The sequence below is a fragment of the Gadus chalcogrammus genome, chromosome 18, assembly GCF_026213295.1.
Source record: "Gadus chalcogrammus isolate NIFS_2021 chromosome 18, NIFS_Gcha_1.0, whole genome shotgun sequence".
Classification (NCBI taxonomy): domain Eukaryota; kingdom Metazoa; phylum Chordata; class Actinopteri; order Gadiformes; family Gadidae; genus Gadus; species Gadus chalcogrammus.
In genome coordinates, this window is record NC_079429.1 from 8,408,556 (window position 1) to 8,436,312 (window position 27,757).

Consider the following 27,757-nt stretch of genomic DNA (forward strand, 5'->3'; position numbering starts at 1 on the left):
CTCTGGGCCATATCATCAGCATTCTTTTTCTTGCCACCCCCACCGCCGTTTTCCCTCCATGCTATCTTAACACAGTAGTTTTATAAAGAAAAAAAAAAAAAAAAAGGTAGAAAAGGTAGAAAAGATCTGTATCAAAGCACAAGTGTTTTTCTTTTTTTGTGTGCTGGGCTGGTTTTTCGCTGGAGAGTCTCGCTTCGGGTTTCGGTACGAAACACAAAGGTGTTTTCTTACCTGATTTGTATTCATTCACACAATGAGTGGACCTGCATCTCTTGTTTCCAAGTAAGGAGAGTCCAGACCAGACTTTTGTTCCACCCATCATTGGATACGTGCATGTTGCTTCCTCCAGTACAGGCCTTGGACCACAGCCACCAGCTTTGTCCTGGATGGATATTTTTTTTCTCCCCCTCTCCTGTCCTTCTCCTCTGCCTTTGTTGCAATGTGTACAGGTTCCACCAAACATTCGTTTTATGGAGATAAACGTTTCAACTAAGTACCGCCATTCTCTCTGTCCCCCCCTCTTCATTCTGTGATGTAAGATAGTCTGTCGGTCTTAATTGACCTTGCCCGACACACAAAAAAGACACAAATTAGTGGTTTTAAATGTTCTATTGGTTCAGTGGTTGTACTGTCAGGGCCTTCACTATAGTGGGAGAACGCAGGATTATGCCTTCATTAATTTGGAGGCTGCCAACCAAAAAACATTAAATCAATTAGGTGTGATAATTATCTCGTTCTTGTTTGTTGTTTCAGGGTTTCTTCCTGACGGTGTCCCCGGAGTCGATCCTCAAGGTGGCCAAGCATGCGTCTGATAACAACAAGGTGTTCTGCATGAACCTCTCTGCGCCGTTCATCAGCCAGTTCTTCAAGGAGGACCTGATGAAGATCATGCCCTACGTCGACGTCCTGTTTGGCAACGAAACGGTGAGTGGCGGAGACGGCCTCCTTCATGTGTGTGTGCTGGACAAACAGGCAAGCGGTACAAATCTGTACCAATGCAAAACAGGAACCCTACATGGATTTGAAGATTGCTTTTCGGTTTGCATTTGTCTCCGTGAGTGCTTGTTTCAACGTTAGAAAGTGATCTGTATGTTTGGTTTGGAGAGTATGTGGGTTTTTAAAAGGGTACAAGTGCCCTGATACCATACATCAAAAACTGAACTTAAATGGCGATTTCCCGTCCCCCCTCCCCCCCGTTTCTGAACCCCTTTATGGTCGCTGGCTATTTAAAATTGCACTTAGCCACAGCCCAATAAAGAGAGGGAGAAGAATTAGCCTAGTAATCACTCATTTTAATCGTGTCACCATTTCATGGCAGTTAATGCATTGATTTCTTCCCCCTGGGCCATAAGGAAGGGAGTAGTACGATAGAGGTCAGGCAGTAGTCGTATACAGCGGCGGTGCTGGGAAGTCTCCTCCAACGGGCCAGCTGTGCCGGGGCTGGGGCGCATCGCCTACACAGACTGCACCTTCTGGGAGCGGGGGGGGGGGGGGGGGGTGGTGCTGGTGCTGGTGGGTAGGGAGGTAGGAGGTGCACAGGAAAGTTTTTTTTTTTTTTCTTTCACTTGCCTCGCCTCCCTGCTGCTAAAGCTACGAAACAGAGCCCTTTTTCTTTTCGTTAGAGATGGGGTCCGCAGAGCAGGACACGACTGGAAGGAACCGCTCAGCATTTGTGGATTTATTACTGCTGCTGACTTCAGCTTTTCCCTCTTCTCTCCCCCCCAATCCACCCACCCCCCCCCCACAAATCCCCCCCCTACCCTGCATCCCTCTACCTGCCCCCACAAGCTCCACAATACCTCCCTTTTGCATATGCACCCCTCTCTTCGTCTCCCTAATTGCCGTTAGGAACACTCGGGTCTCCCAGAGCACAGAGTATATTTTGCAAACGTTATGTATTTTCGGGTGGGTGGTACTGTTTGTGGTTCGCATAAGTTGTTTGCTCACACCTCCAGTCATTACAGTTTAATGACTTTGGATAATTACTTACGCATGTTATTTATTTTTTAAAAGAGATTATTGTTTTTTTTTTTATTGTCTTTTTTATTATCATGAGAAGAATGTCAATGGCGAGTCCGAGAACCGTATCAAGACCGCCCCGCACAGTCTGGCGCTAGGGGTTGATGCCCGCCTCCCGTCCGGGGTGTTCCGACTCCCTTCGGCTTACCGTCAAAGTGAACAGGAGTGTCTGCCTCAAAAACGGCGGGGCCCCGGGCCCCCCTGTTGTGCGCGAGGCAGACCGCGTTGGCAGTCACGCAGTGGCACATGGTGAGTGACAGGCAACAGGCCTACACCACCACCTCCACCACATGGCACACTACCCGGTTCCCTCCCACCCACCCGTATCCTCTCTCTCTCGCCCCAATGCCCTCAGCACCACTAGCCCACCGCCCCCCCCCACCCCACCCTAACCCCCCTCCACTCCCCTCCCTCACAGCCCCCTCCCCCGTTCCTGGATCACCCTGAGCCCCTCATGCCTTCATAACAAGTCAGTGACAGTGGGGATTACACAGACTGACTCCCCGCAGTCGCGGCACGACACGCTGCAAGGGAAGGCTAATGTGGCTGCCTTGTCCATGTCTCTCTCTCTGCTGCTTAACCACAGCCACACAACGCATGAAGTCACCGTTTTGTGTGGGTGTGTGTTTGTGTGTTTGTTCCCTAAGCCTGCGCTCGACACAGAAACGCACCAGGCGAGCGGAGGAATAACACAACGGCGGTTTTTTCGAGACCGTAAACAAACAAAAGAAGGGTTTGATCTGGCGGGGATCGAATGTGTTTTGGGTAGGGTTGTTTTTTTTGGGCCGAAGCGGATCTGGTTTCGATGAAATAATTTGCGCAAACTTATTTCATTAGCTGGAGACTTCAAAACAATGTTCCCCACACCTTTGACTGCTGCTCGGCGGCAGCAGACATGTATTTATTTTCATTGTCTCTCCTCCGAAAACTGAAAGGACCAACTGTGTGTTGCAGTCAGGCCGCCCTGGGTCATTTCGCTGTAACATGATCTCGCTGGTACGTGTTTGAAACCTGGCATCCGCCTGCCTGCCTGCCAGGCCCTGGCCTATCGGCGGGCTCCTAGCTTATATAACAGTCTATCGTCCGTCCCGTAATTACTGCCTTTTTGGGATGTCGTGTGGTGTCTGCTCTCCCCTGCGAGGGTGGGGGAGGGAGCCAGGAGGCTAGCTCCACAATGTTCGACGCTGCCACAGTCTCTGAGATCAGGGACTAACGTTGGGGGAAATGGTATCGGTTCTGTTTTTTCTCCCCCTTCCGACAGTGCTTGGGTTAATTGGCAAACATGTCGCAAGATAACCCGGGTACCGACCAGGCCTAATTGAGTCCTTCTGCTCTGTCCGGCTCCTGACTACCCGACTACCTGACACTAAACCCAGGGCATTACATTTCCCTCTATTAAATGACTACCGCTAATTAGGCCTGAATGAGGGAATCATTATCGCTGGGAAAACCGCATGCCAGTGGATCCACTGTTGAAATTAGCCACAATTTGCCTTTGCTGTTGGAGCGGCGAGCGATAAACCACAGACACACAATGGGAGGAAAGCATCGGACCATTACCGCGGGCCTCCTAATGGGGAATTTGAAGACGTATCATGGACAAATTGAACGATTAATTGGGACCAAATTAATCACTCTGACTGATGTTCCATAAGCCGGAATTCGTGGCGGTCTCCAATTTACATCAGGTTAAGTATCGAGTAATTTGATTTTATTTGGGCCGCAGTAATAAGAGTGAACTGCCCCCCCCAAAACGATGTATACCTTCTTAAATGAGCCGCTGCCACAGATGAAGAGCTTCAAATGTTTAGCCCTACAGGAAATAACCTCCTCTAAGCGCTCCATTCCATTGACAATGTTTACACCAGCCCCATACAGGAACATGGCAATAACTTAGATTTCTGCCCAATCCATCCGACGATTCGACCCTGAAAGCTACTACCTATGTGGCTGCAAAGGCCCTCTCTTCCCAAACAGCACTCAGCCATTATAATTGAATGCTCAATAGGTGAGCTGTCTAATAAATGGGAAGATAACATAGAGGCGTGTTTGATTATACCTTGCTACGCAAAGAGAGAAGGCCATCATCCGGTTTATTTTCCTGTGTTCAAGCTGTTTTTAAAGAGCGTCTAGCTCTCCGGCTCTCCAGGCAACGGGAGCCAAATAACATGGATTTCCTGCCCCTCGGTGCTGTGTGAATGCTCTGTACCTGATGTTTTGTGTGTGGTGATCTTGCTTATTTTCCCATCCATCCCCAAGCACAGTTCCATGATCTAAGAGCGCTCGGATACAAGCAGTCGTACAGAAGGTTATTGTCATGAAAAGCCCCACAGGCATTTTGGCTCCCGGCCCTGTTTTTCTCCATCTGCATGCAGTCTGTGAGGTGTTGGGGGGGAAATGGGGGGAGGGCGGCTTTAATGATTTTTCCAGGACAGGCTGAAACTGTGTGCGTCTGTGTCTGTGTCTGTGTGTATGTTAGTATGTGTGGGCATGTGCAAAAAAAAAAATCCATGTGTATGTCTGTGTGTGTGTCTGTGTAGGTTGAGATACATGGGCAGAGTGACATCACCCCTTTGAATCTCCGCCCGATTCGTCATCCCCCCGCTTTGTTTGCGTGATGGACCGCCAGCGAACGCTTATCTCGGTGCGGCGCCCGCGGCTGTTTATCGCCGCGGTGACGCGTCCCGAAGCCCGTGCGGGTGCGTGCTCCGAGCTGTCAGTATGTGTGGGTGATGGCAAGTTCACCAAAGCCCCCCCAAGGGGCCCTGGGGTATTTCTTGCCAAAGGAAAATGAAAGACTTTTGCTCTTGACGGTGGTTCCAGTCGTAGCAGCTCGGGGTGAATAATATCCCGTCCTACCCTCCTTAAAACAAAGATGTGAGAGGCAGATTAGCATCTTACTGGAAGAGCTATCTCCTCTCTCCCCGACCTCACCCCCATCACCCCCTCGCTCTCCCCCCTCTCCTCTCTTCCTGTCGGTGCTTTCTGTGGAGGACGGGAAGGCATATGAGACATTAACCCTCCTTGTGTTTATTCAAGGGGCCCGCACAGGCCGATCGGGGGTGTTGCAAGTGGCCGAACGTCGCCGGTCGTCGCGTGCAGAGCGCCTGACGGATCGCCCCGTGGTCTCTCTTAGCGCCGTACTCCTGATGTTTTGATCAAACCTCCGATGAGTCACACGCACGCCCGGTAGCGCCGGAGTAGGTTGACCTTCACGGCGTGACGTGCGGTCCCACGCTTCATCTGAGTCACAGTGCATTAACGGAGGTGAGGTGTTTCGAAGGCGAGCGCCTGCTTTACTTTTTTGATAACAGGAAGTGGCATGTGTCAAAATCCGGCCAGCTATAATAAAACCGTCAACGTCTTTGTTCGGGCATCTACAGTCGAGACGGGGAGGGGGGGGTGAGGACCAATTATGGTGTAGTAGAGGAAGTCTTATTCATCCAGCATTCTGCAGTGTGATTTTTTTTTTCTTTCTCTCCCCGTTCTTTTGTTTCGGGAGCCAAGGTACTCTGGAGAGCCAGCGTGGCTCCCCCATAGAGACCCTCTAACCACTGTAATCGGACCGAGCCAGAACCCGCCTTGCCCGGTCCCACGAGCAAACCGCCGAATACTTTATAAAACGCTGGGTCAATAAGGGGAGTGGGGTCCGCGGAAGGTAAGTGAGGGTTGTTGGGGGGGCTGGGAGCAGGGGGACGGGGGGGACTTCACATTTGCCGTGAAATGTGACCTCAACGCGAATCCTTTAACAAGGAGATGGACCGATATGGCCGGTAGGCGGGGGGGGGGGGGGGGGGGGGTGGCCTAGTCCTCTGAAGAGGGAGTAATTATGGGAGATGGCGGAGATATTGCACCGGGAGCAGATCGATACCGGCCTGACACCGAAGGACCGGTGTATCCCTGTCTCAGTGGGGAGCGAGCAAGAGATACAAAGGCTTGATGCCAGAGCGTCTGGCCAACGCTGGAGGCCAGCGGAGCTGCAACCAGTGGGGCTGCGATGGCTCCGTGGCAGCCAAAGGCGCTTTTTCCTCCTGATCCACCACACCTTGGATCTCCACTGTGTTCACACACACACATACACACACAGGCACAAAAACACACACACACACACACACACACACACACACACACACACACACACACACACACACACACACACACACACACACCGAATCCTCTTGTCAACCCCCAAGTAGATAAGAGGCGGTTATTGTCTTAGGATCGCCCGGCACAGAGTGTCTCGTAGACGCTCCTTTCATCGTCGCGCTCGGGGAAGACCAGCCACCAACACTCGGCAGGTGATCCCCGTGGTCTCCCCAAACGTGTCAACTCTCCCTCGCTCTCGGCGCTACCCTTACGAGCCCCTGGTACGCTCACATTCGTACGCTGCGTCTCCCCCCGAAACACAAAGACCCCTTGAGCTTACTCGGAGGAACCTCACTTAACTGCTGCCTGCCGAACGCGCCCATTTGCACCCAACAAATTGGATGTTTTTGTGGCGGGGCTAAATTACGGTGGGCTTTATTTGGATTGCATCATGCCAAATATTTCCTTTCGAGAAAGATCCTGCGGTTATTTTTCCCCTCTCTCTCCGCCGAGCACCTACCACATGCCAGTGGTATGCGGACACATGGAAAAACGCCGCTGCCGGCTCCGCGCCATGTTTGCTACTTTTCTCTTCTGGCTAGCGACTGTCTAGTGTCACATCAACAAATAACATGTTGGACATCCTCTTCATTTTTCTCTGCGCATGTATTTACTCCTTCAAAGCATTCCCCGAACTCCTCACGCACAAATGGTTTGAATTAACTCAAGCTATTTCATCTCTCTTTCTCGCTCTCTCTCTCGCTCTCGTTCTCTTTCCCTCTCTATCCCTCTCTCCATCTCGCTCTATCCCTCTCCCTCTCTCTCTCTCTCTCTCTCTCTCTCTCTCTCCTGTTCTCTCTCTCTAGCTCTCTCTCTCTCCTGCTCTCCCTCTCTCTATCCCTCTCTCTCACTCTTTTCTCTCCCTCTCTGGGCTTTTTTCATTGTCTGAGGCATGCAAATCCCAGCCTGGCAGATCTTTGTTTCTCATTAAGAGATACGCCGAGCAGCCCGAATGCTCAAATGGTTATTTTACACAGGGGGGGGGGGGAACACAGTCGCTGTTCCTGTCAATTCAGCACAGAAACATATTTGTTCTCCGCGTTGTTTGTTTACAGAGACTGTAATACACTACCTATCAGGCAATTTATATCGGCAATAAATAAAAAGACAGACCCATTGAAAATCTGCTTCATTGGCATCAGTCCTCCCTGACAAGTGCTTTACCGGGCAACCTTGTTTTCCATCAGCAAGAGAAATTACTATAACCAGATCATTTTAGGCCTCGAAAATGACTTAACGTGGGCATCGTCCTCTGGAGTAAAATGCTCAACACCTTTTTTTTTAGCGATGGAAAAAAAACGTGCCCACAAGCCATTGGGAAAACCAGAACAATGCAGCGTGCGTTATTACACTGTGTGCAAGACCAAAGCTTTTGTTTGCCTGTCAATAGTCCGCTAATTAGTGTTGTTTGGCGGCGGTGGAGGAATACATCCACTGTTTGTTTATCTCCCTCCCCCTCTCCCCCCAAGTCCCCCGTCATCCCTCCTGTCGGGAGGCAGGCGGTGTCTGGCACTCTGACGCGCCCTGACCCCCTGTGTGAAAGCCCCCTCGGCCAAGGTGCGTGATCGAAGCCCCCCTAGCGCTGATAAGACCACCAACACTGATAACCCACCCTCACCGGCCCAATGCAACCTCCGCGCACAGTGCTGCTGCTGCCTCTATGGCCTCAATTAAGTCCCACAAGAGAACACACACACACACACACACACACACAGACACACAGACACACAGACAGACAGACAGACAGACAGACAGACAGACACCCCCCCACACACACACACACACACACAGACAGACACCCCCCCCCCCACACACACACACACACACAGACAGACACCCCCCCCCCACTCACACACACACACAGACACACCCACACACACACACGCACACACACACACACACACACACACACACACACACACCGAACAGACACACTCCCACACACACTCTAAACACAGACAACCACCCACCTGTTTCCTGCCACCTATTCACCCCCCCCTCCCCCCTCTTTCGTCGTGTCCCGTCCCCCCCCCAGACCTCCCCTGGAGATGGCTATCAGCGGCCATATTTATGTGTCCCACATGTTTCCGATAGTTTAACCCCTGGACCCCAGCGAGGGGCTTTAGTGCGTGGCCCCGGGGGGCTCTGTAAAGAGACCTCTGTTCCGCGCTGGTACGCAGACAGGCCAGACGGATGGAGGCGGAGAGCCCTCGCCGGAGCCCTCGGAGGGTACGGGGTCGGACAGAGCAGCCCGTTGATTTAGCCTCGCTCTGAAGGAAGCTGAAGGTCATCCCTGTGATGGTTGGCTAACATTTAGGCGCATCACAATGTTTGTGTTGCGCTGTGATTGGACAAGGCTCGATTTGTTCTGCAATAAACAGAATCATTTGTTTGGCTTGGGTTTTTTGTTACCGTCTGCGGTAAATAAATGCACTTATTATCGTCAATTTGCAGATCGTTTTAATGGTGTGCGTGTGCTCTATTTTTCAACGTGGAGTATATTATGCATAGATTCTAAGTCGGTTATTGGCTTGAATTGCTTCTACTTTAGGAAATTGCGTTGTCACTTAGTTATTCCCTTAAGGAGCAATTGCCATAGATAAATGAAATTGCACTCTAACAATGGAGTGTATAATGAACATGGTTTCAGGATATAGTGAAATTGGTTAGCCTATGAATAGTGTCAAGAACACGCTTAAAGGTGTTTCCAATAATCCCATCGTAGTATGTATTTGCGTAAGAAACATCTCAATGGCAGGGTTTTTATCTTTGGAAATGCATAGCGTACGTTATCGATGGAAATAATGGATTTTCCGTCGATAACAAGCAAGAGCATTATTTTAGCTAATGCATCAGGGAGAGGAATCCCTAGTCGAAGAGTCAGGCCCAAGCCGGTTAACAATCGCGCATATCACTTATTTTCCTTCAAAGACTTGGAAAGCACATTCGATTTTAAATGGGCTGAGATAAGACACCTGGACTCAATGGCTCAGTACAAACACGACCAAGGCGGCGTCATCTGATTGTAGAGCGAAATTTCCCAAAAGTGGGAATTCTGCAGCACACAAGCCTCTCTGCTTCGCATGATTTTCCTGCATCTCATTTCTTGTGGGCAGAGTTTTCATAGAAACGTTGTCCCCTTAAACACGAGGGCGGAGATTCTGGCCGGTCGGACCCGCATAGTGTCTCGGTACAGTTGACTCACATCACCTTATCTGCCCTCTGTCATCATATTAATTGTCTCCTGCTGTACTTATCAACACACACACGTCTGATATGGCAACTTCCTGTTTCGACGGCAGCGTTCTCAGAGCGATGACATTTTGATGTCCCGGAAAAAAGGGCCATGATCTGTCCTCTTGGAAGGCAAGGAGAGACACTCAAAGGACAACAACAGCCTTTCCTCCCCCCCCCACCAGACATCACATGCCTTGATCACCCTCCCACCCTCCACCACCTACTCCAAAGCACAGCCACCCAGTAATGTATGCTGCAGCGATCTGGGTGGAGGTGATTGAGCTGAATGCCAGATGTTGTTTTTACTAGGCATTTATGAAGTCTGTCTGTCGCGCCTCAGTGATAACTAGCAGCGAGTGAGGGAAAACAGTGAATGTGTTATATGTTACAGGCTTTCATCTGTAAAAAATGAATCATTGGCAAGTGGCTGAGCTATCGGGACAGGGGTTAAAGACCACATTACATTCTCCTCGGTGGTAAGGGCCTTGAGTGATTTGTCGTGGTGTGTAGCTGTGATAATTACCCCGGACCGATTCTTTAAAGACACATTTTGTAACCTTCTGGTGTTGTTTCACAGTTACCACGCAACCATGGGGATCGCACTGGTTGGTGGAGTTTGAAAATGCCTTCAAAACAAATCGTTATCCGGGGGAAATAATGTACAGAATCCTTAAAATAGGATGGAAATATGGTCTTAACGTACATAATGTGTCACGGTCCCGTTCCCCTCTGCTCTGTCACTCACACACACACACACACACACACACACACACACACACACACACACACACACACACACACACACACACACACACACACACACACACACACACACACACACACACACACACACACACACACACACACACACACAATGTCAAAAACAATTGAATTTCTGCCTGAGCTTCAGCTTGGCCTAACCACGGTCAAGCAAACGCCTATTTTCTCTTCGGCCTCGGGGGGAGTTATGGTTTGGAGCTTATCAACTTTTATTAACCTTAGCACCGGGGCCTGCACTTTGATTTAGATTCCTCAGGAAACCCAGGGAAAGGGGATGTTTTTCTCCTCTCACTTTTTCGCCAGCTGACATGCGCTGCACAACTGCTTACAAAAAAGAGACATAAATCAGAATAAGTCATCTAAGAGACATCTAAAAGAAGAGTCAATACACACGGATAATATTAATACCATTAAAAGGAGAAAAGTACACACAGAAAGTATACACAACGTCTCGTCCGACCCAAAGTTTGTTGTCTCTCCCCAAATATTGATTTTACGGCGTGATGTTTTGGCAAAATGTGTCTTCCCGATCCCTAGTTTTATTTTTAACTTCCGAAGTAAACTGCCAGCAACCCCCCCCCCCCCCCCCACCCACGCTCCCCACTCCCCACACACACAACTGGCTTTTGGATTATTAGCTTAAGCCTTCTAAAAATATCCCTTTGACAGTATGAGCTCCTCAGCAGCAGTCACATCTCAGACGTCCTGATGGCTTCATATTAGCTCCCGGGCGGAGGAAGCAGGGGCTCACCGCGTCGGTAAAGCTTGTTCCCTGACACCACCTTGTTCGGCCACTAAGGAGAGCCGACTAGTCCAAAAATCCCCTAGCAACTCCATTCAGAGCCTTTTCTACACGGGTCATAGGGACGCCGCCGCCGCCGCCGCCGCCGCCGTCGCGTATATGTTGGCCAAGCAAGGCGGTGGATCGGGGTGCTTCTTCTATTTTTTTTCCCCCGGTTTGTTTACAGCAGGAGCGGATTTTTCCCATATGTAACTGGAAGCCCTTGTCATTGAACCGACAGCTGAAGAAGCACATGGGCTGTCCGTTAAGAGGCGCTTGCATCATGCCATCACAGCACATCCAATATATTCCATACCGCATAAAATCTGTAGTCTAGTGCCGCTCGCGCATTAAACACAGTCTATTTAACGACTGATTCTCCCCAGCCCCGGCGCATTAGCTTTTAACTAATCTTTAGAGCAAGCAAACATTTGTTATTATTATTATAGGCATTCATGAAAATCTCGTAGATGCTAATAAATTCCTGAAATGGATTACATAGTTCACAGGTGGCTCACAAAATGGCTTCAATTATCTTTCCTTACACCCACTCGCTCTTGAAAGTTATTTTTTTGTTGCACACAAATGCTCGCTAACTAGAGGGAGAGAGAGAGAAACTGAGAACGAGAGAGAGAGGAGGAGAGCGAGAGATGGACAGAGCTGTGTGCCATCCAATCGACCATGTTCCTCCCTCCTTCATTGATGTCGTTCCCAAGGATGTTCCATTTTTCATGAAGTTCCTCATGCTCCCTTTGTGACGCCCTTTATTGAGGGAAAGCCGGTGTAAATAAACCAACGCAAACCCATTCCAGACACTCAAGAAGATCTCAGAAGCAGCTCACCTTCATCCATACAAAGCTTGAATACTACACTTAATCGACTAGCCTCCCCTTTTGTGTTGGCGTGTGCTGTGTTTGTGTGCGTGTGGCCATGTGATCTTATGCGCGCGTGTGTGTGTGTGTGTCTGTGTGTGTGGGTGTCACGGGGGAAGATGAATTGACATATCGCCGGTGCTGTAATGTTGATCCAAGGCAGGGCGGCGCGGGGGGCGCGTCTCGCGGGACCAGTAACCTTATTGTTCCATGTCATCTCCTCCTCTCCTCCTGCTGGAGGACCCACGCCGTCAACCTCTCCCCAAGGTCTCAGCACCAGGCCAACACCAGGGCAGCCCCCCTCCTCTCCCCCCTCCCCTCCCCTCCCCTCCCCATATAATTGGATCATTTAGCATCGAGGCATCGACCGATTACGCCGATCCCGGGGTCAAAAGCAAATTTATTGCGTCGGAGTTGTCCGTCATGGCTTGTGTGTGCGTTTTGTGGGGATGGACACACACACACGCACAGGGGGCTGCCTCTGAGAGTGATTGAGATAGAGTGGGGTTAAATGATCCCCCTCGTCGTCGTGGTGTCCAGTGCTGGATTTCACTGTTGGGGGATTCCCTCCCCCCCTCCCCCCTCGTATGTACACACATTAGTATTGTGTTTTTGGGGGGGTTTCGGTGTCGGGTTCACGCCCGTGGGCGGGGGACGTGGTGTGTGTTATCTTCTGCCGCCGCCGTTGTAAAAGGAGACAGTGGGGCGGTGGAGGGAGCGGGCCGGCCCACGTCACCTACGACATCAGGGGGCGGGGCCTGGGGCACTCCGCATGAGCACCCGCCACGTGGGGGGGAAGATGGCGAAAATGACATGTCTTCTCCTTTTTGTGTGTGTGTGCGTGTGTTTTTGTTAGTGTGCGTGTGTGTGTGTTGTTGTTGTTGTTGTTGTTGTTAGTGTGTGTGTGTGTGTGTTTGTGTTCTGTAACAACCTACTCTATATGCGTCCCCTTAATGAACTGCTCATTTGTGATGTTGTTTTTTTTCTTCCCTTTATCGCAGGAAGCGGCCACCTTCGCAAAGGAGCAAGGCTTCAAGGTGAGTTGACCCCACGATCGCCCGCTAAACAGCGCCGGGAAAAAAAACTGCCCGTTTTATTTTTTCCCCCCTTTTTTTATTTTTTTTTCTGCTGATAATGAAGTTCTTTTTGGACAGTGATTGATGTGCTATTATACTCTCCAGGCCTTGCAGCAGTTGCTATGGAAACCTGGCAGTCGTCATGGTTTCTTTGTTCAGCCAGCACTCTGTTATGACGCACTCTGCTAGGTCTGCACCCAACATCGCCTACAGATGTTATTTATTGAATTTTGAAAAGCCTCTTGGGAAGCTGAGAAGTTGGGCATGGTTTCAAGCCTTCCCCTGCAGGCTCGGTGATCGTCAGGTTGCCTGGTTAAAAAAGCACGCTCATTAGCTCCATTGCTCTCGGAAGATGATGTGTGTTCTCTTTCATTGCTACAAGCACCGTGGCAAAGTGTACAACGCCGGCAGTCTTATGATAACCAAATTACGGCCACCTGTGGTGTGAGATCATGTCACTTGGAAATGACGGGGAGCTTGTTAGTCCATGGAAAATAACCCCCATTCCCTATTTGTTTTCACATTTAGCTTCCCTCTTCCGCGGTGAATAAAGTGCCTCATTTGGTTATTTTATTTCTGTATTATTTGATATTTTCCCCCTGAAATGAAGCCATTGCTGCTTTTTTAAATATGTAATCAAAACCACAAAGAGACCAAAAAAATGCCTTCTGTGCAATTCCTGTGGCGGAGGGCTTAGGTATTTTAAGTGTCGTCTCCGTTTCAAAGGCAGAGCTGCCTTGAATATGGCTGTGCTCGGTGTGAATAATTGTCATCCAGAATCACTAACGGTGTGATCAACGTGACTAGAATAGAAAAGCGATCCTGATGGCAGTGACGGGTTTAAGCGAGGAGAGGAGATGAAGGCAGGCAGAGGAGCGGGGGAGTAGACGGGAGGCAGGGGGGGGGGGCAGGGGGGGGGGGGGCAGGGGGAGGGGAGGCGGGGGGGAGGAGGAGCTCCCATCTCAAAAAATAAATAGAAAGGGCAAGGCACAGACTCTTCCAGTATTAACAATTCTCTGTCATTTTTCTATGTCAACTTGATTTGCCGGAACACTCACACACATGAAAAATGGCAGGGGATGAATATGATTTGTGTGGTGTATGTATGTTATTTCCGGACTCCCAGGGTTTAATTATTATGGCTGGTCCTGGGTGTTGGTCTTGACGACCGCGTTGCCGTGGCCAGGCACTAACGAGATTGAAATAATGCCAATATGTATATAAGCTGCTGTGCAAGTGTGAGAAGCGCTTCAAACAGGAGCCTAATCAGACCAATATGTTAGGCATAAAGTGTTCACACGGTGTCCTTCATGCTGTGTCTATACCATGCTTCTCGTTCACTCAATCTCTTTCCCCTTATAATATGCCTTGATGCATGGTAGTCTGTTTTGGCTCATTTGTTAATTGAGGTGAATAATGATGTTCACCTATAAAACAAATGGTACCATTTATAATTATTTGGTGTAATCGATTTACAAAGCCATTATTAATGCTTTTTAAACACCAACTTACATGAGAGTACTAATATCTAATATAATAAGCATAATTTCAATTGCATCATTTCAGTCAAGCGAGTATTTCAAATTGGAGTTGGATCGTAGCCAAATTACTTTTAGGACAAAGGAATTAACCCTTGTTTAATTGATTGCCAATAATTGCTTTATATGCATACCTAATGTAGTACTAACACAACACATTTCCCTTCAGTGATTAAGCATGCATGTAAGATATGATGGATAACATCTGAGATGCATGCATCTGCATATGTACAAACGCGCGTGGGCAATCAACAGGGAATAAGGACCATTCCAATATGTACATTAACATGCACCACGTGGTCATGTACCCGCCTCCACGTGTACGCAGCCACAAATAAAACCGCTCACAACCGAGCGTATGTTTGCATTCGAGCGGTGTTTAACCCACTTAAATCATAATCACCCATTCTATGTACTCGTCCGTAAGATGTGTTCTAAGGCAGCCATTAGCCATGCGAGGGAACAAGAGAGAACCACAATGAATGTGTAATGAAGTTGGTACTCTGTGAGTTGTAAACATACAGACAGACGGACATCAAACGGCACCAGGCCCGACACTTGGAAAGGGACCGGGTCACAGTGAGCCATGCAAAGTGCCTGCCTAGTTGAAATGTTCACCCCCCTCCCTGGTTGAAATCTGAGCCCAACAACGCCATGGTTGTGGTGTTTGGAACATAGCGCCTCGCTCGACGGGTCCTGTTTGAATGCCATCAGCGTTTTAAACCCCCCCCTTCCTAAAGGGAACACATAGAAACCTGCCATTGCTCTGGTATACATTTGTACTTTTCACCCCGAGCTGGTGGAAACACGCCTTAACCTGATTTGTGTTTGTTTTAGCACGTCAAGCATTAGCTTCAGATTAATGAGCAAACACAGCACCGGGCCAAAGTGATTGCCGTCAGCCTGTAATGATCGGCGTTCAGTATAATTGTAGTTGTGTCGTAGAATGGCACAGTTGTAAACCGAGGTACCCCCTGTGCGATTAACAGATTTAGAATTGTACATATTATTACACAATCAATTGCATATATTAATCTCTGTGTATAAACTGTGCTCTAATGTTATGGTTTCTCTCCTTGGTGAATGATGCTGATGACTGTGAGACACAGTATGCTATAGTGCTTGGACATCACAACGTCACATCACAATGACCTCTATTCTAATCATAGGTACATTGGAATTTTAGTTATTATGTTGGTAGGGATGTTATTTCTCAGTCATTGTTCGTAATTCATGGTGAAATTATTTGTCATTATGGGGTGACGTTACTCATGCGAGACATTGCAAAACAAAGTTACGACATCGTTAAACTAGGTTATGGTATAGTAACGTTGATTTAGGACTTTCTTGTGAGACAACTCTCTTGAGTCCTCTGAATATGGCAAAAGAGTATCACTGGCGAAATATCCCATGATGCATTCTGATGTACAAGCCCTTTATGCGACAGTACATGATAACTTAATCACAGCTACAACCAACCCAGCTCTCTATATGTTTTATAGCCACAAAAAAGAAATAATTGATGGACTCCTATTCTTTAGAACAATCAGTGGATCCACATGCACACTTAGTAGCACCGACCGGCCAAAGAAATATCTGCAGAGCAGCAGTAATTGAATCTTTCCTGGCAGTGCTTCACAGACAGGCTGCACCATAGACGATCAATTTCTCTTTGGTCTCCAAAGAGTAATAGAATTTAACACCCTTATGAATCCTTCAGAGTTGATGGTTTGCTGATGCATATCTGATCAACTGCAGCACAATCATGTCTTGCTTGTTGTCAGCAGTAAATCAAACCGGCTCACCGGCTCGCTTCATTTGTGAGGTTTGAACTTCCATTTTTTTTTCTGATATTGTTTAGGCTTAGGAAGCCATCAGGTACGTTTCCTGCTATACATACATTCCTATCGTGTGTGTGTGTGTGTGTGTGTGTGTGTGTGTGTGTGTGTGTGTGTGTGTGTGTGTGTGTGTGTGTGTGTGTGTGTGTGTGTGTGTGTGTGTGTGTGTGTGTGCTCGTGCGGCGTGACATACTTAACAGGGGCGATGCTTAACCCCACCTCACATCCCTCCCAACACAACCTTTTAGCTCCTAAACCTAAACACATTGGCCTTTTTCCTTTATGTCCCCCGACATAAAACCAACGGGTGCCAGCGCGCCCCGGGTGTCCCGTGTGGTTTCGCGTCCGGGCGACTGGCGGCGGCGGTGGCGGCGGCGGCGGCGGTGGCGGTGCTTGTGGTTACGTTCAGTCACAGTGACAAATTGCCTCTTTCTTTTCTTTTTTTTCTCTGTTCTTTCTTTCCCCGCCGCCATCGCCTGCTCGCAGCCTCTGTATTAACCTCGCCATTAGCACTTACTTAGAGTGTTACACCCTTTTCTCCCCCCCCATGCCCAAGGTCCCGTCGGACCTCTTAGGGCTGATTAAAGGACGTTTGGGAAGCATTTAGAGGTGTTAAACCTCATCGGCTTGAGTGAGACGGTGGGGGCCCGGGAGCTAGGGCGGCGCGTGAGCCTATCTCTCTGATTACTGCCACCGCCGCAGCATTCGCTCGGCCCCGAAGGTTCTCCGGTGTCAGCCCCCCCCCCCCCCCGCCCGCCCCCCCCCGGTGCCAGGAAGCGCCGTCGTGCCCCGGGGCTTCCGAGAGTCTGGCGGTGGCGCCGGGGTTGCGTCAGGAAATGTAAAGGTCCGGGGCGAAACAGGGGCGGATGGAAGACGCTCCACCTGCTCATAGTACATCGTGATGATGAGTTAATAATAAAGCAGCACTGACAGGTGTGGGAGGTGTTTTTTTTTTGTTTTTTTTCTTCACTCATCCCGCTTCATGATCAAAGGCACACACTACTGAGTGTTCTCTCCAGGCGAGGATCCATTCTGTGCAGATGCTGAGGGGAGATGGCCTGTTTCAGGCGGGGGCGGGAGGGAGGGATACACACACCATACACACACACACACACACACACACACACCGGAACACGTTAGCCGACCACGTTGTGGTATCTTCACAGATTTACATCACACTCGAGAAAAAAAAAAAAGGACATTCCTGAAGCTCTCTTTTAAATATCCGACAGATGAGGCCAACTATCCTTGATCACGACTATTGATCTCCTCGATGAATGAATAGTTTTAAGCGGTATCTATCTTTCGTCATAGATTACCCGTGTCAATACAGGAGGGACAAATTTGCTCATGATGTTTAATAGACTCCCCAGACTCACCCCGGTCTATGTGGGGTGTAACGTCTCTCCCAACGTGGGGGGTAACACTCTCACCGCGTCCTCATGTGCTTACAGACGGAGGACATCGCCCAGATCGCCAGGGACTGCCAGAACCTGCCCAAGCAGAATGAGAAGAGGCGGCGGGTGGTGGTCTTCACCCAGGGGAAGGACGACACCGTGGCCACTGTCGGTAAGCACTAAACCCTTCCCTCCTTCCTCGCCCCGGCATATACGGGCTCGGTGGGATAATACAGAACTTAAGGTCCTCACACATGCAAATCAACTCCAGCCACCACCACAACCCCCTCAACCGCCATCCCACGTCTAACATCTTTATCTATCTCATAAAACCCCCGTCGTACCATCACAGGCCGTTGTCAGAGACATGATAGATTGCTTACTGAAGGGAACTGAGTAGCATCTGTAATTTCTTTTGAAGTTAACCTCTCGCTATTGACGCCAGATGTTTTAACAAAGTGGAAAAAAAAAGAGACCCGTAGCGCCCGCACTACATTTGGTCATTTCAGAGCATAGAAGCGGTGCGGAGGATGTAAAGGGAGCAGGCATTGATTTGTGAAGTACGTCTAACATCGTCTTGGACGGCTTCCAGAACGGTCCTCAGCAAAAAAAAAAAAAAAAATGCAATGCACCAACTCGCACTTCCTGCCCTTTCTTCCTCCTCTCCGAACTGTCAGCGCCCGCGACCTTGGGAAGAAGGTCGCAAGCGCGGCCCCTCCAGCTAATCCAATCTGTGTGCAAAGGGCGTTTTAGTTAGTGGACATTAAGGAGGCACAGTGTCGCCGCGATGAAGCCAGGCGGGCAGGGGTGAGCTGCATGGCTGAGGAGAGACGCTGGTTTCTGATTACCGGCTGGGAGCGCTCGCTATTGTCGGGGAGGGTTTTTTTCTTGCTCATTGCCCTCGTTTAGTTGGGACCAGTGATTGTTTGTGTGTGTGTGGGTGGGGGGGGTGATCTTCATCTTCCAAACCTTCCTGATTTCCTTCTTCACCGGGGAAGGGGCGTACGTGCACTACTCTGACATGAGTTCAAGACAAGCGTTGACGTGTGTTCACTGACGTTGACGTTTCCATTGCCAACGACGGAGTCAATATTGTGTGACTACGAAAAGTAAATAATGTAGCAGTATTTGAACAGTCATCCTAGCATGCTCATAAAGCTGTGTCTCGTATAGAAAATAGAAGCCATTCAAGCCCCCCCCCCCCCCCCCCCTCCAAACCACCACAAAATCAAACTAGTTGAATTTTGTGATTAGGTCTCTTGGGGAAAATGTTGCATTTATCCTTAAGTGCCAGACTTATTTTTTTTGTATCAGGGTTTGGAAGAAATCTTTTAAGCGGAATTTGTGAAGTCTTCCACTTAAACGCCCCCTCCCCCCCCCCCCCTGCCTCCAAACTGAAGTCATCCATTGTGTCTGTTAGTGATGGATAATGGCTGGCTGCCTCCGCCATCGCTCCTGCATGGAGACAGAGCCGCACACCGCCCTGAACTTTATATAAAATACATGATGAATGCGGGCGGGATGAAAGATGATGGCTTTCTGATGTCAGCTACAAAGGCAAACATGATAAATGTCATTGAATGCGCGATCATTCGAGGGGACGGCGCCGTTACAGTGGTAGGTGCGGCGGAAAATCGGTGTCTGTGAACATTGTTATTCACGCCAGCCAAATAAATGTCAACACACAAAAAAGAGAATTAAAGATTTTCATTTCCCAGAGGCGGCGCTCTAATAAACTTGATCTCTCATTTTGTTTGCAATTTGTCCCCCTGTCAGGATTTGATCATTCGCCAGCCTCGGCATGTCGCGTTAAGCCATTTCATAGTGATTAAGGGCGGGAGAATGCCTTCCCCTGTGGTGTAATTCGCCTTAAAAAAGAGATGTCAATTTGTTATTGTTATCTCTTTCTTTTTTTTACCCGCCCTTGGTTTGCAGACTCAACTGCTTTTTCATCACTGCTTCAAATGGGGCTTCGTTTTTCTTCTCCTTTTTTTTTTTTTTAAAGGAGCACTGAGCAGAAAAGGGGGGAAGTGGCTCTTTATCGGGCTGCCACTGACGCTTCTGAACTACACCGGCTTTTTTGTGCTTATATCCCCATTAAAGTGCTAATTAAGATCATTGTGCCCTGAACCTTAACAGCAAGGAGATCTAATAAACGATCATTGGGCTGGGTTTGGCGGTGCTAAACGCTGATAAGGACTTGATGAAGCCAGGAGCCGGCCCCTACTGAGGCACTGAGGGGCCCCTGAGGAGACAAGAAAAGCGGGGTTTATTTTCCTCTGGGTGATTTAAATTCTGTTAAGAAGTGGAGCTTTACACAACAATGACCCGAGTTAATCACCTGTTGGAAGGAACAACAATGGAGAATATCAGATAAGGGCAGTATTTTCCTTTCCAGGCGGAGGTTATCGTGTTTAATATTTACGTGGGTTACACTCAATTACCGATATCGTTCTGCGAGTTGAAATATGGTGTTTATCGTAATCTTGTCACTTTAAGATATATACGTGGGGTAGGGGAGAGATCTTCTGAAGGGAGAATAGACTTGTTTCTGTTGCGAGTTCCTTAAAAGAAAAAGAATGGAATCAATTAACAGATAAGTCTGAGAGTGACCTCTCGCTTGTGCTTGGCACCTCACGGAAATGTTTTCTCTCAACCCTCGATAAAGGATGCTGGTTTGCGATGATCCTTTGCCTGTGGTTACAGTAATTGCAGGCATACGTTGATATTCTTTTTTTTTCTAACTCAATTGTGAAGAGCGCTGCTGCTTATGATAAGGAAGCAGATTGAATGTCGACGGGCGCGTTTGCCAAGAAAGCAGTAATGCTGCTTTTTCCTGTTTTCCTGTTTGAATCTGGCCCAAGCACAGGAGGAGGTGTTCCAAGAAGAAGTAAGCCTGGGCGAGTTGTTTTCCCCTCCGTCGGCGAGGTCGTCTGCAACCTCTTCCGCGTTCTCTTCAGACACGCCGACAGGGCGGAGCGGTCTCGTGCGATTCCCGCTGAGGCACGCAGGCCGGGATTTATGACTTGTTTAATTGCTGAATTTATCAGCGTCATAAAATGGTATGTCGCTGTGGTTGATTTTTATATTTTACAACCTGCCAACCATTCCCCCCCTACCTTCTATCTGTCAAAACCACGTTGGCCCTAATCAGATAAGTACAACGTGAGCCGTGTAATGATTTTACAGTCAAAACAAGACATTAAGCGGTCACTTTTCGAACGCGGTTTCCCCGATTTGCATCACATTTCTTATGGGAGAGATTTCTATGCTATTAAGGGGCCGTGTCTGTATCATTAAAGAACAATGTTTAATAATGAAGGGCTTCGCTTGCTACTGATATTCAAATAGTCGCATGTTGCTGCAAAGTCTCCTGTTTAATTACTGCCATTCAAGGGTTTATAATGAGGGAGTTCTGAAGAGGGGAATTAACCAAAGCACACAATTGCATCTTAATCATTGGAAATATTGGCATGAGTCTAGTTGTTTTTGAGTCTATTACAGGTTACTTACAACGCTTTCAGGTCTGTACTGTATACTTCCAACGTTCACTCTAGGGCCTAACGGCCTTTTTTATGAATCAATGGCCTTTTGTTGTGGTTCTCACTGCATTTTATTACTCGGCAAAGAGAACCAACCAGAAGCCTTTACCGACTACAAGTAACGACATTGCCCCTGATGTTTTCAGGCCGGTTACAAGCCAATAACAACAGGGACACAGTGTTTTCTCTCGTACATTCAACTTTTGCCAAAGAGCTCTTTGTTCCACCCGGCGAAGGGGAACTGGCTGAGGGGGAACCTATGATAACATGGCACTTCAGTTCCAGTCAAGTCCTCAAAAAAACACCCAAAAAAATAAAAACGTGAACTAACGTGAACTTTCTCGACGGGCGGTGATGACTCAGTGGGGAAAAAAGCATCACGGGTAATTGTTCCAGGCTCCGAGAGATGGACTCGGTGTAATCGAACCATTCACCGGGTCGACGTTAAGCTAGCCTCCGCGGCGACCTTGTAAAGTCCCACACAGAACAGGGCGCCCACTGCCTTATTCTTCGCCTCCGCGCTCAGTCCCTTTGAATGTCCACATTGTGTCACGGTCGCGGCGTTACATCCCCGCGAACCCGGCGCAGTGTGTATACCACCCACCCTGAACAAACCACTCATTGTGTTCAGCCCAGTCAATATACACTTTAATCACACACAATCATTCACCAGAAGTGCTCAGTGTATAATGAACATCAGATGCCTAGCTGCCTTACCAGCTGATTCCCTGTGATAATCAGCGTCCCACCCTGGCTTCTTTATTTCCACGGCAACGAGGCCAACAACTCTTCAAATAGTGCTAGAGCCTTGAGTCTCTTAAGGGCACGATCATTGTCAAACTTTGGTTTATCGAAGGCACCGTTTACATGTGATGATGATGTAGTCGGAGTATTAGCATGCCATTATCTTCAGCATTAATTAAGCCAAGTTCGAGATACCAGCAATTAACTGATTCTAAACAGAGCTCAGACTATTGAAATGTGAATCTTTACAATCTTAGACAATCAGCCGCTTCCCTGAAAGGAGGAACGAGTCCTTTAATGAAACGTTGTTGTCCTTGGTTCAACACTACCACTTTTGGAGCGCGGGAGAACCACATTTAGACGTCGTCATTAGTGGCTTTGAATAAAGTCACCTTCTTCAATTAAACGTGCACGCAGCGACATGGTTATACCTTTGCGGTGCTCCGTTCCTCCACTGTTTGGGTCTTTATCGTTCCTCAGGTGTCGGGCGATATTGCCCTGGCTCCACCGTGCGCCAATTAGCCGCATGGAGCCGGCTCACCAAAAAGTTATCAAATTGATAAGGCGGGGAAAGAAACCCCTACGGTGCACAAAACGTAGCCGGGAATCACGGCGGGGTCGGCGGGAAGTCTCATTAAACGACTTTGTTTGTGGTCGTTTTTTAAGATCTATTTTGCGTGCGCTTGTCTGCTTTAAGCTGGCGCCCCAGGTTCTCCGCTGCCAGAGGTCTGTCAGTCCCCTCCTGCCCCTTTCATCCACCACTCCGCTTTCTGTCTCCCGCACCTTCCCTCAAGGTTCACGACAGCACCAGAAGCCCCCGGCGCGTTTGAAGATTGTGTGTGTGTGTGAGCGTGTGGTTTACATTGCTCTGACATAAGTTGCTGATTTAATGTCATTCTACACCTCGAGACTTTGTCATCTGGTAGATTTGTTTATTTTCTGCCTTTTTCTTTCTTTTTATCCCTCTCTCTCTCTCTCTCTCTCTCTCTCTCTCTCTCTCTCTCTCTCTCTCTCTCTCTCTCTCTCTCTCTCTCACTCTCTCTCTCTCTCTCTCTCTCTCTCTCTCTCCCTCGTTCTCTCGAATTGCCTTTTGAAGTGCACGTGCTACTGATCACTCAGGCAATTTAATCCATTGAAGATGAGGATCAATCACTTAAAATCGGATGCACTTTGAAATCTAACAATGTCACTTTTCTGGCATTGTTGCCTGAATCCTCCTCGTCCTCCTGCTCATACTGTATCACTTAAGGTCGACAGATGTGTAGGCTGTGTAATTAATACACTGCCTACACATCTTTACATTTACGTCTACTTTTGTACGTACACTTTTCTGTTGATTGCAACAAACACCGTGAGGTGCTTCAACAGGGCAACGCTTACAGGCTCCTCCGTTTGTTTGTTTGAGTGTTTGTTTGTTTGTGTTTTCTGGGCTATTTTTTGTCACCTAGGTGTTTCATTAACACATTTGTTTCATGTCGGATTGGAAAGCGTATTGAATTAAATATGGTTTTAACTACTGCGGGTTCCCCGCGTCGCCCGTGCACTTGGAGAGCTCAATCTTGTCGAAAGGCAACTTTCCAATAGCACATCCAACCGGACACTCAGTTTCATCGTGTGAAAATGCTTGTTTAGAATAAATGGACGAATGCTAGTTAGGTTCCAAAAAATGTATTGCCTTCCCGTTAATACACACAATGAAGTGTTTGTGTTAGACAGGAAAATTTAGTGTTTGCAGTAGTTTACTTCCTGGTAGCAGCAACAAACCTTGTCTGTGTCTCCTGATTTAATGGAGAAACACATGACCTTTAACGAACGGAAAGTTTCCCTACAAATTACAATGTAACCACGCAGACAGGGGAGCGTGAATAATTTAACGTGCTGAGGCAAAGATAGCAATGAGTTTAATAAACGCTGTCCTCTGTTCCCTACCACAGGTGACAAGGTGACCACGTTTCCTGTTGTGGACATTGACCAGAGCGCCATCGTGGACACAAATGGCGCAGGCGATGCCTTTGTGGGAGGTGAAGTTTGGCCAAAAACGCACACAAATGATTCCCTCTGCAATACATCCCCCAATTAACCTCTGATGAAGAGCGTCTATGCGTGACTGTGTCCGTCTCTCCTTCACATTAACATGACTTTTATTCTTTTTGTTTACCCCGCCCCCACTCTCTACCCACCAATTACTGTAACACACACACAATCCCATGCCTATTAGCCTCATGCTAAACTTGTGAGTTAGCCGACCACTAATCTTGAAACCAGCAGTCTGAACTTTTTGGGCGGGGGGGAGGGGAGAGAGCCTGAGCCAAAAAACAAAAAAGGCAAGGGGACGGAGTTTTGCCTTGTTTCCTGTTTTGTTACAGAAATATTAGGCTGAAGAAAGACAGAATTTTGATAATTAGGTTTCTACAGCAGCCAGTCTACAAGGTGTTGATTGAAACCTTTAGACATCTTTGTTAACAGTTAACTACTGCTGGCCAAGTTTGTGTTGTCAATTACTCGCTCTTACAGAACCCCGCTTATCCAGCAACACAATTGGTTGAAAAACAAATACGAAGCGAAAGATCGCAGAATGCCCCATTCACCCAGATTAGATATTCGAGCACGTCTGCAAATTTCATCAGTCCTACAATTTCCGATTTGTGCGGCTAACCGATAACCGATCCAAAGAACGGTAGCGTTGACCGTGCTCCTCCCTCCTCCCCAGGCTTCCTGTCCCAGCTGGTGGTGGAAAGCCCGCTGGAGGAGTGCATCCGGGCGGGGCACTACGCAGCCAACGTCATCATCCAGAGAGTCGGCTGCACCTTCCCGGAGAAACCGGACTTCCATTGATGTCCATGAGCACTGTTTTTGGCGTTTCGGCTGATGAACAGTTTATGTTCAGGGTTGTTTTTGTTTTGTTCATGGGACTAACCGTCGTCGTCGAGGCCTTGAATGCGCAGAGCGTTCCTTCTGTTCGCAGCTTAAGAGAGGCAATGGATGACCGTTTATTAACTTGTTGCCATATGTTTGCCTCTTCCCACTGTTCCTTGGCTCTCGTGCCCGCGGTGTCTTCGGCACTAAAGTGGGCCGAGCCGCGATCTGTTACAACCATCCAACTGCAGCTAAAGAATTCTGACCATATTTTGGTTTTATAATGCAAATAACATCATTTATAACCATATATAATAGTTATACCAATCATTGTAAGTCTTAATCCCACCATGATTAAAGTAACTTATTTAAAAGTTTCTCTAGTATTTTACTTTTGAAAAGTTTTGCATTAAATAAATATTTCTTTGCAAATATCTGAGTGCCAGAAACTGAATCAATTTTGCCAATACACAGGGCGTATGGTTCTTCCTTATCCCCGGTTTTCAAATATTAACCAATTCATCCATACTAATGAGCTTCAGTTCCGTCAAAAATAATGGGACAGCTTAACCTGGCTGTTGCCAGAACATGGTGCCTCCTCTCTCCCTCTCTCCCTCTCTCTCTCTCTCACACTCAATTCAAAAAAGCTTTATTGGCATGGGAAACAAACGTTTACATTGCCAAAGCAGGTGAAATGCAAGCCAAAAAAAAATATATGAACTCTTCCCCCCCCCCCCCCCCATACTCACTGGACCCTCAGCCGGACATTGGCCAGCGTCTGGGTCTCTGTTACAAGGGTATAGAAAGTGGGTGGGGGAGGGTATTCTTCTCAGGGGATTAGGTGGTGGTCGCGAGTGGTGGGGGCTGGGGTTCTTCATGGCAATCATCAGGAGGGGGGGGGGGAAATTAGGGTGATCCTTCGTACCCAGCAGGGCTGTCGCTGGGGGTGGGAGGGGTGGAAGAAAGATCAGAGAGGGGGGAGAGAAAGGGGCCCGTCCCACCGAGTGTGGGCCAACACAAGTGCCGTGGCTCCAGAAGAAAGTTTAGCGCCCTTGTCTACCCCCACACACATGGTGTGTATGTGCAAAGCACTAGAAGATAACTATAGATATATTTCCCATAGGCTTTTTATTATTAACGGTATGGTTAACATTTTGGGATAGATCATTTCCTGATCCTTCCCCCCCCCCCAGTATGAGAATTACCTTTCTCTTTGTAATGGGGCCATTCATTATGCATATATGATAAACAGGGGCATCTGGGTGAAAACATTCTCCAGCCAAAATGTTATTAACAACTTTGAGAAACTTTTGTTCAGCACCATTTTTAAGGTTTCACACAGATGCGCTTTGAAAAGGACCACATTTCTGATTGGGTGAGATCACACTCCGTGGCAGCTGGTTCATTTGATTCTCAAGATGACAGATGGCAAAACACAAACACAAAAAGAGGCAGCCATGATTAAGTAATGAGAATGCCTGCCACAATAAGGAAAACGCAAAGCATATTTCTCACTTTTTTTTTTAAAGTAAACTTTGTTTTTTTTCTAAATGATATGTGAGAAAAAAATAAAACAAACCTTGTTTTGAATTAAATTTACAGCTGTTCAAACCTTAACCCTTTTTTTGACGTCATAAAGCACATTTCTTGATCAAGATGGCATGATATTGTCCATTTTAAGAAAGCAGGGGCCATTTACAGCCCACAACACTGCATTTGAATAGCCTACGACTCCTCTCATATTCGCCTTTCAATCGACTTCTCAAGCAAACATGCTGCGTTTTCTTTATTCCTTCAAAGGCCGGCAACGAAACAAAAAAAAAAGGGAGAAGTGACTGTGGGGACCTGGCCGGTGTTCTGCCCCGCAGATGGGCATCAGTGTTTGGGAACACCAGTGTGTCAGTTGGCAGGGAGCTGGGAGGGGGATGGGCAGATTGCGATGGCACATGCTCCAGTTCAAGTCAGCCCTGGACCCATGCAGCACTGAAGGACCTGCTGGGGCCCAGGGTGGCAATAGACCGTATTCAGAGACACAGGCCGATTTGTTCAGCGACTAAATAACCAAATGGATTCTCACAAATCAGATTTTTTCTTTTTTTTTCCTTCTAAATTTGCATTTCCTGTCACTTAGCGTGTCCATTAATGCCACACATGGGGTACAACCACAGCCTGAAATACAAGTCACGGTGTGTGTGTGTGGGAGAGAGACATGGGTAGAGAGTGTGGTTTTCCAAGCAGGGGGAAACCTTTTTCATGTTAAAATTTAGCAAATTGAAGACACAAGGTCATTAAGATAATGTGTGTGTGTGTGGGGGGGGGGAATTACTTAAAGCTGGAATTTGAGCATGTTGTAAACATGCATGCAACAATACATTTTGTTTGTGTGTAGTCATCCAACTGAAATATACTTGAAAACAAACACTTTTGTTTTGAAAGATCAGATGTTTGGGCTCCATGAGTCATTTGGAGTTAACTAATGTGTTATAATCTTATGGAAACAGCTGTCCCAGATTACTGGTGTGTTACTGCATATTAAGTGAACATACTATCACTCGCAAATGCGCCGTGACATCGTAAACAAAAGGAGAAATAAAACATATTTAGTGAACACTGTTTACAAGCTATTTTGGCTGTGGTCCATTAATTAGTTCATGATGGAACTAAACCTATAGTTTATATTTACTAGTGCACATGGAGCAATTGCAATAGCCATTCAATCGTTTTTAAATACATTCTTAGAAAGAGAAAAAATAACAAACTACTCTCCCTTGACACCTCACACAACTTAACTGTACATAAGTTATTTCCCACGCATAACATGCCATTTTACAGCACAGTAGCTATGTGGGAGAAGAAAAAAAAAATCATTAAACTGCTACATGGAAAGACCACGACAAGATCACAAGAGTCAACTGTAAGTATTTTTTTTTT

At 47.7% G+C, this 27,757-nt stretch overlaps 1 protein-coding gene across 2 annotated transcripts in view; it reads left to right on the top strand.

Moving 5' to 3' along the window:
* The window catches only part of adkb (adenosine kinase b), a 92,688-nt gene extending 67,437 nt beyond the window's left edge, over positions 1-25,251 (top strand). The window contains exons 7-11 of one of the 2 annotated variants that reach the window (XM_056576478.1): positions 754-924; positions 12,837-12,872; positions 17,742-17,856; positions 23,905-23,991; positions 24,681-25,250. In XM_056576478.1, coding sequence (XP_056432453.1) covers positions 754-924; positions 12,837-12,872; positions 17,742-17,856; positions 23,905-23,991; positions 24,681-24,805 — 534 coding nt within the window. In that variant the 3' untranslated portion in view covers positions 24,806-25,250. Of the gene's footprint in view, positions 1-753; positions 925-12,836; positions 12,873-17,741; positions 17,857-23,904; positions 23,992-24,680 lie in introns of both variants that reach the window. The other variant, XM_056576477.1, reaches the window with a different exon arrangement.
* Positions 25,252-27,757: the final 2,506 nt, after the last annotated feature.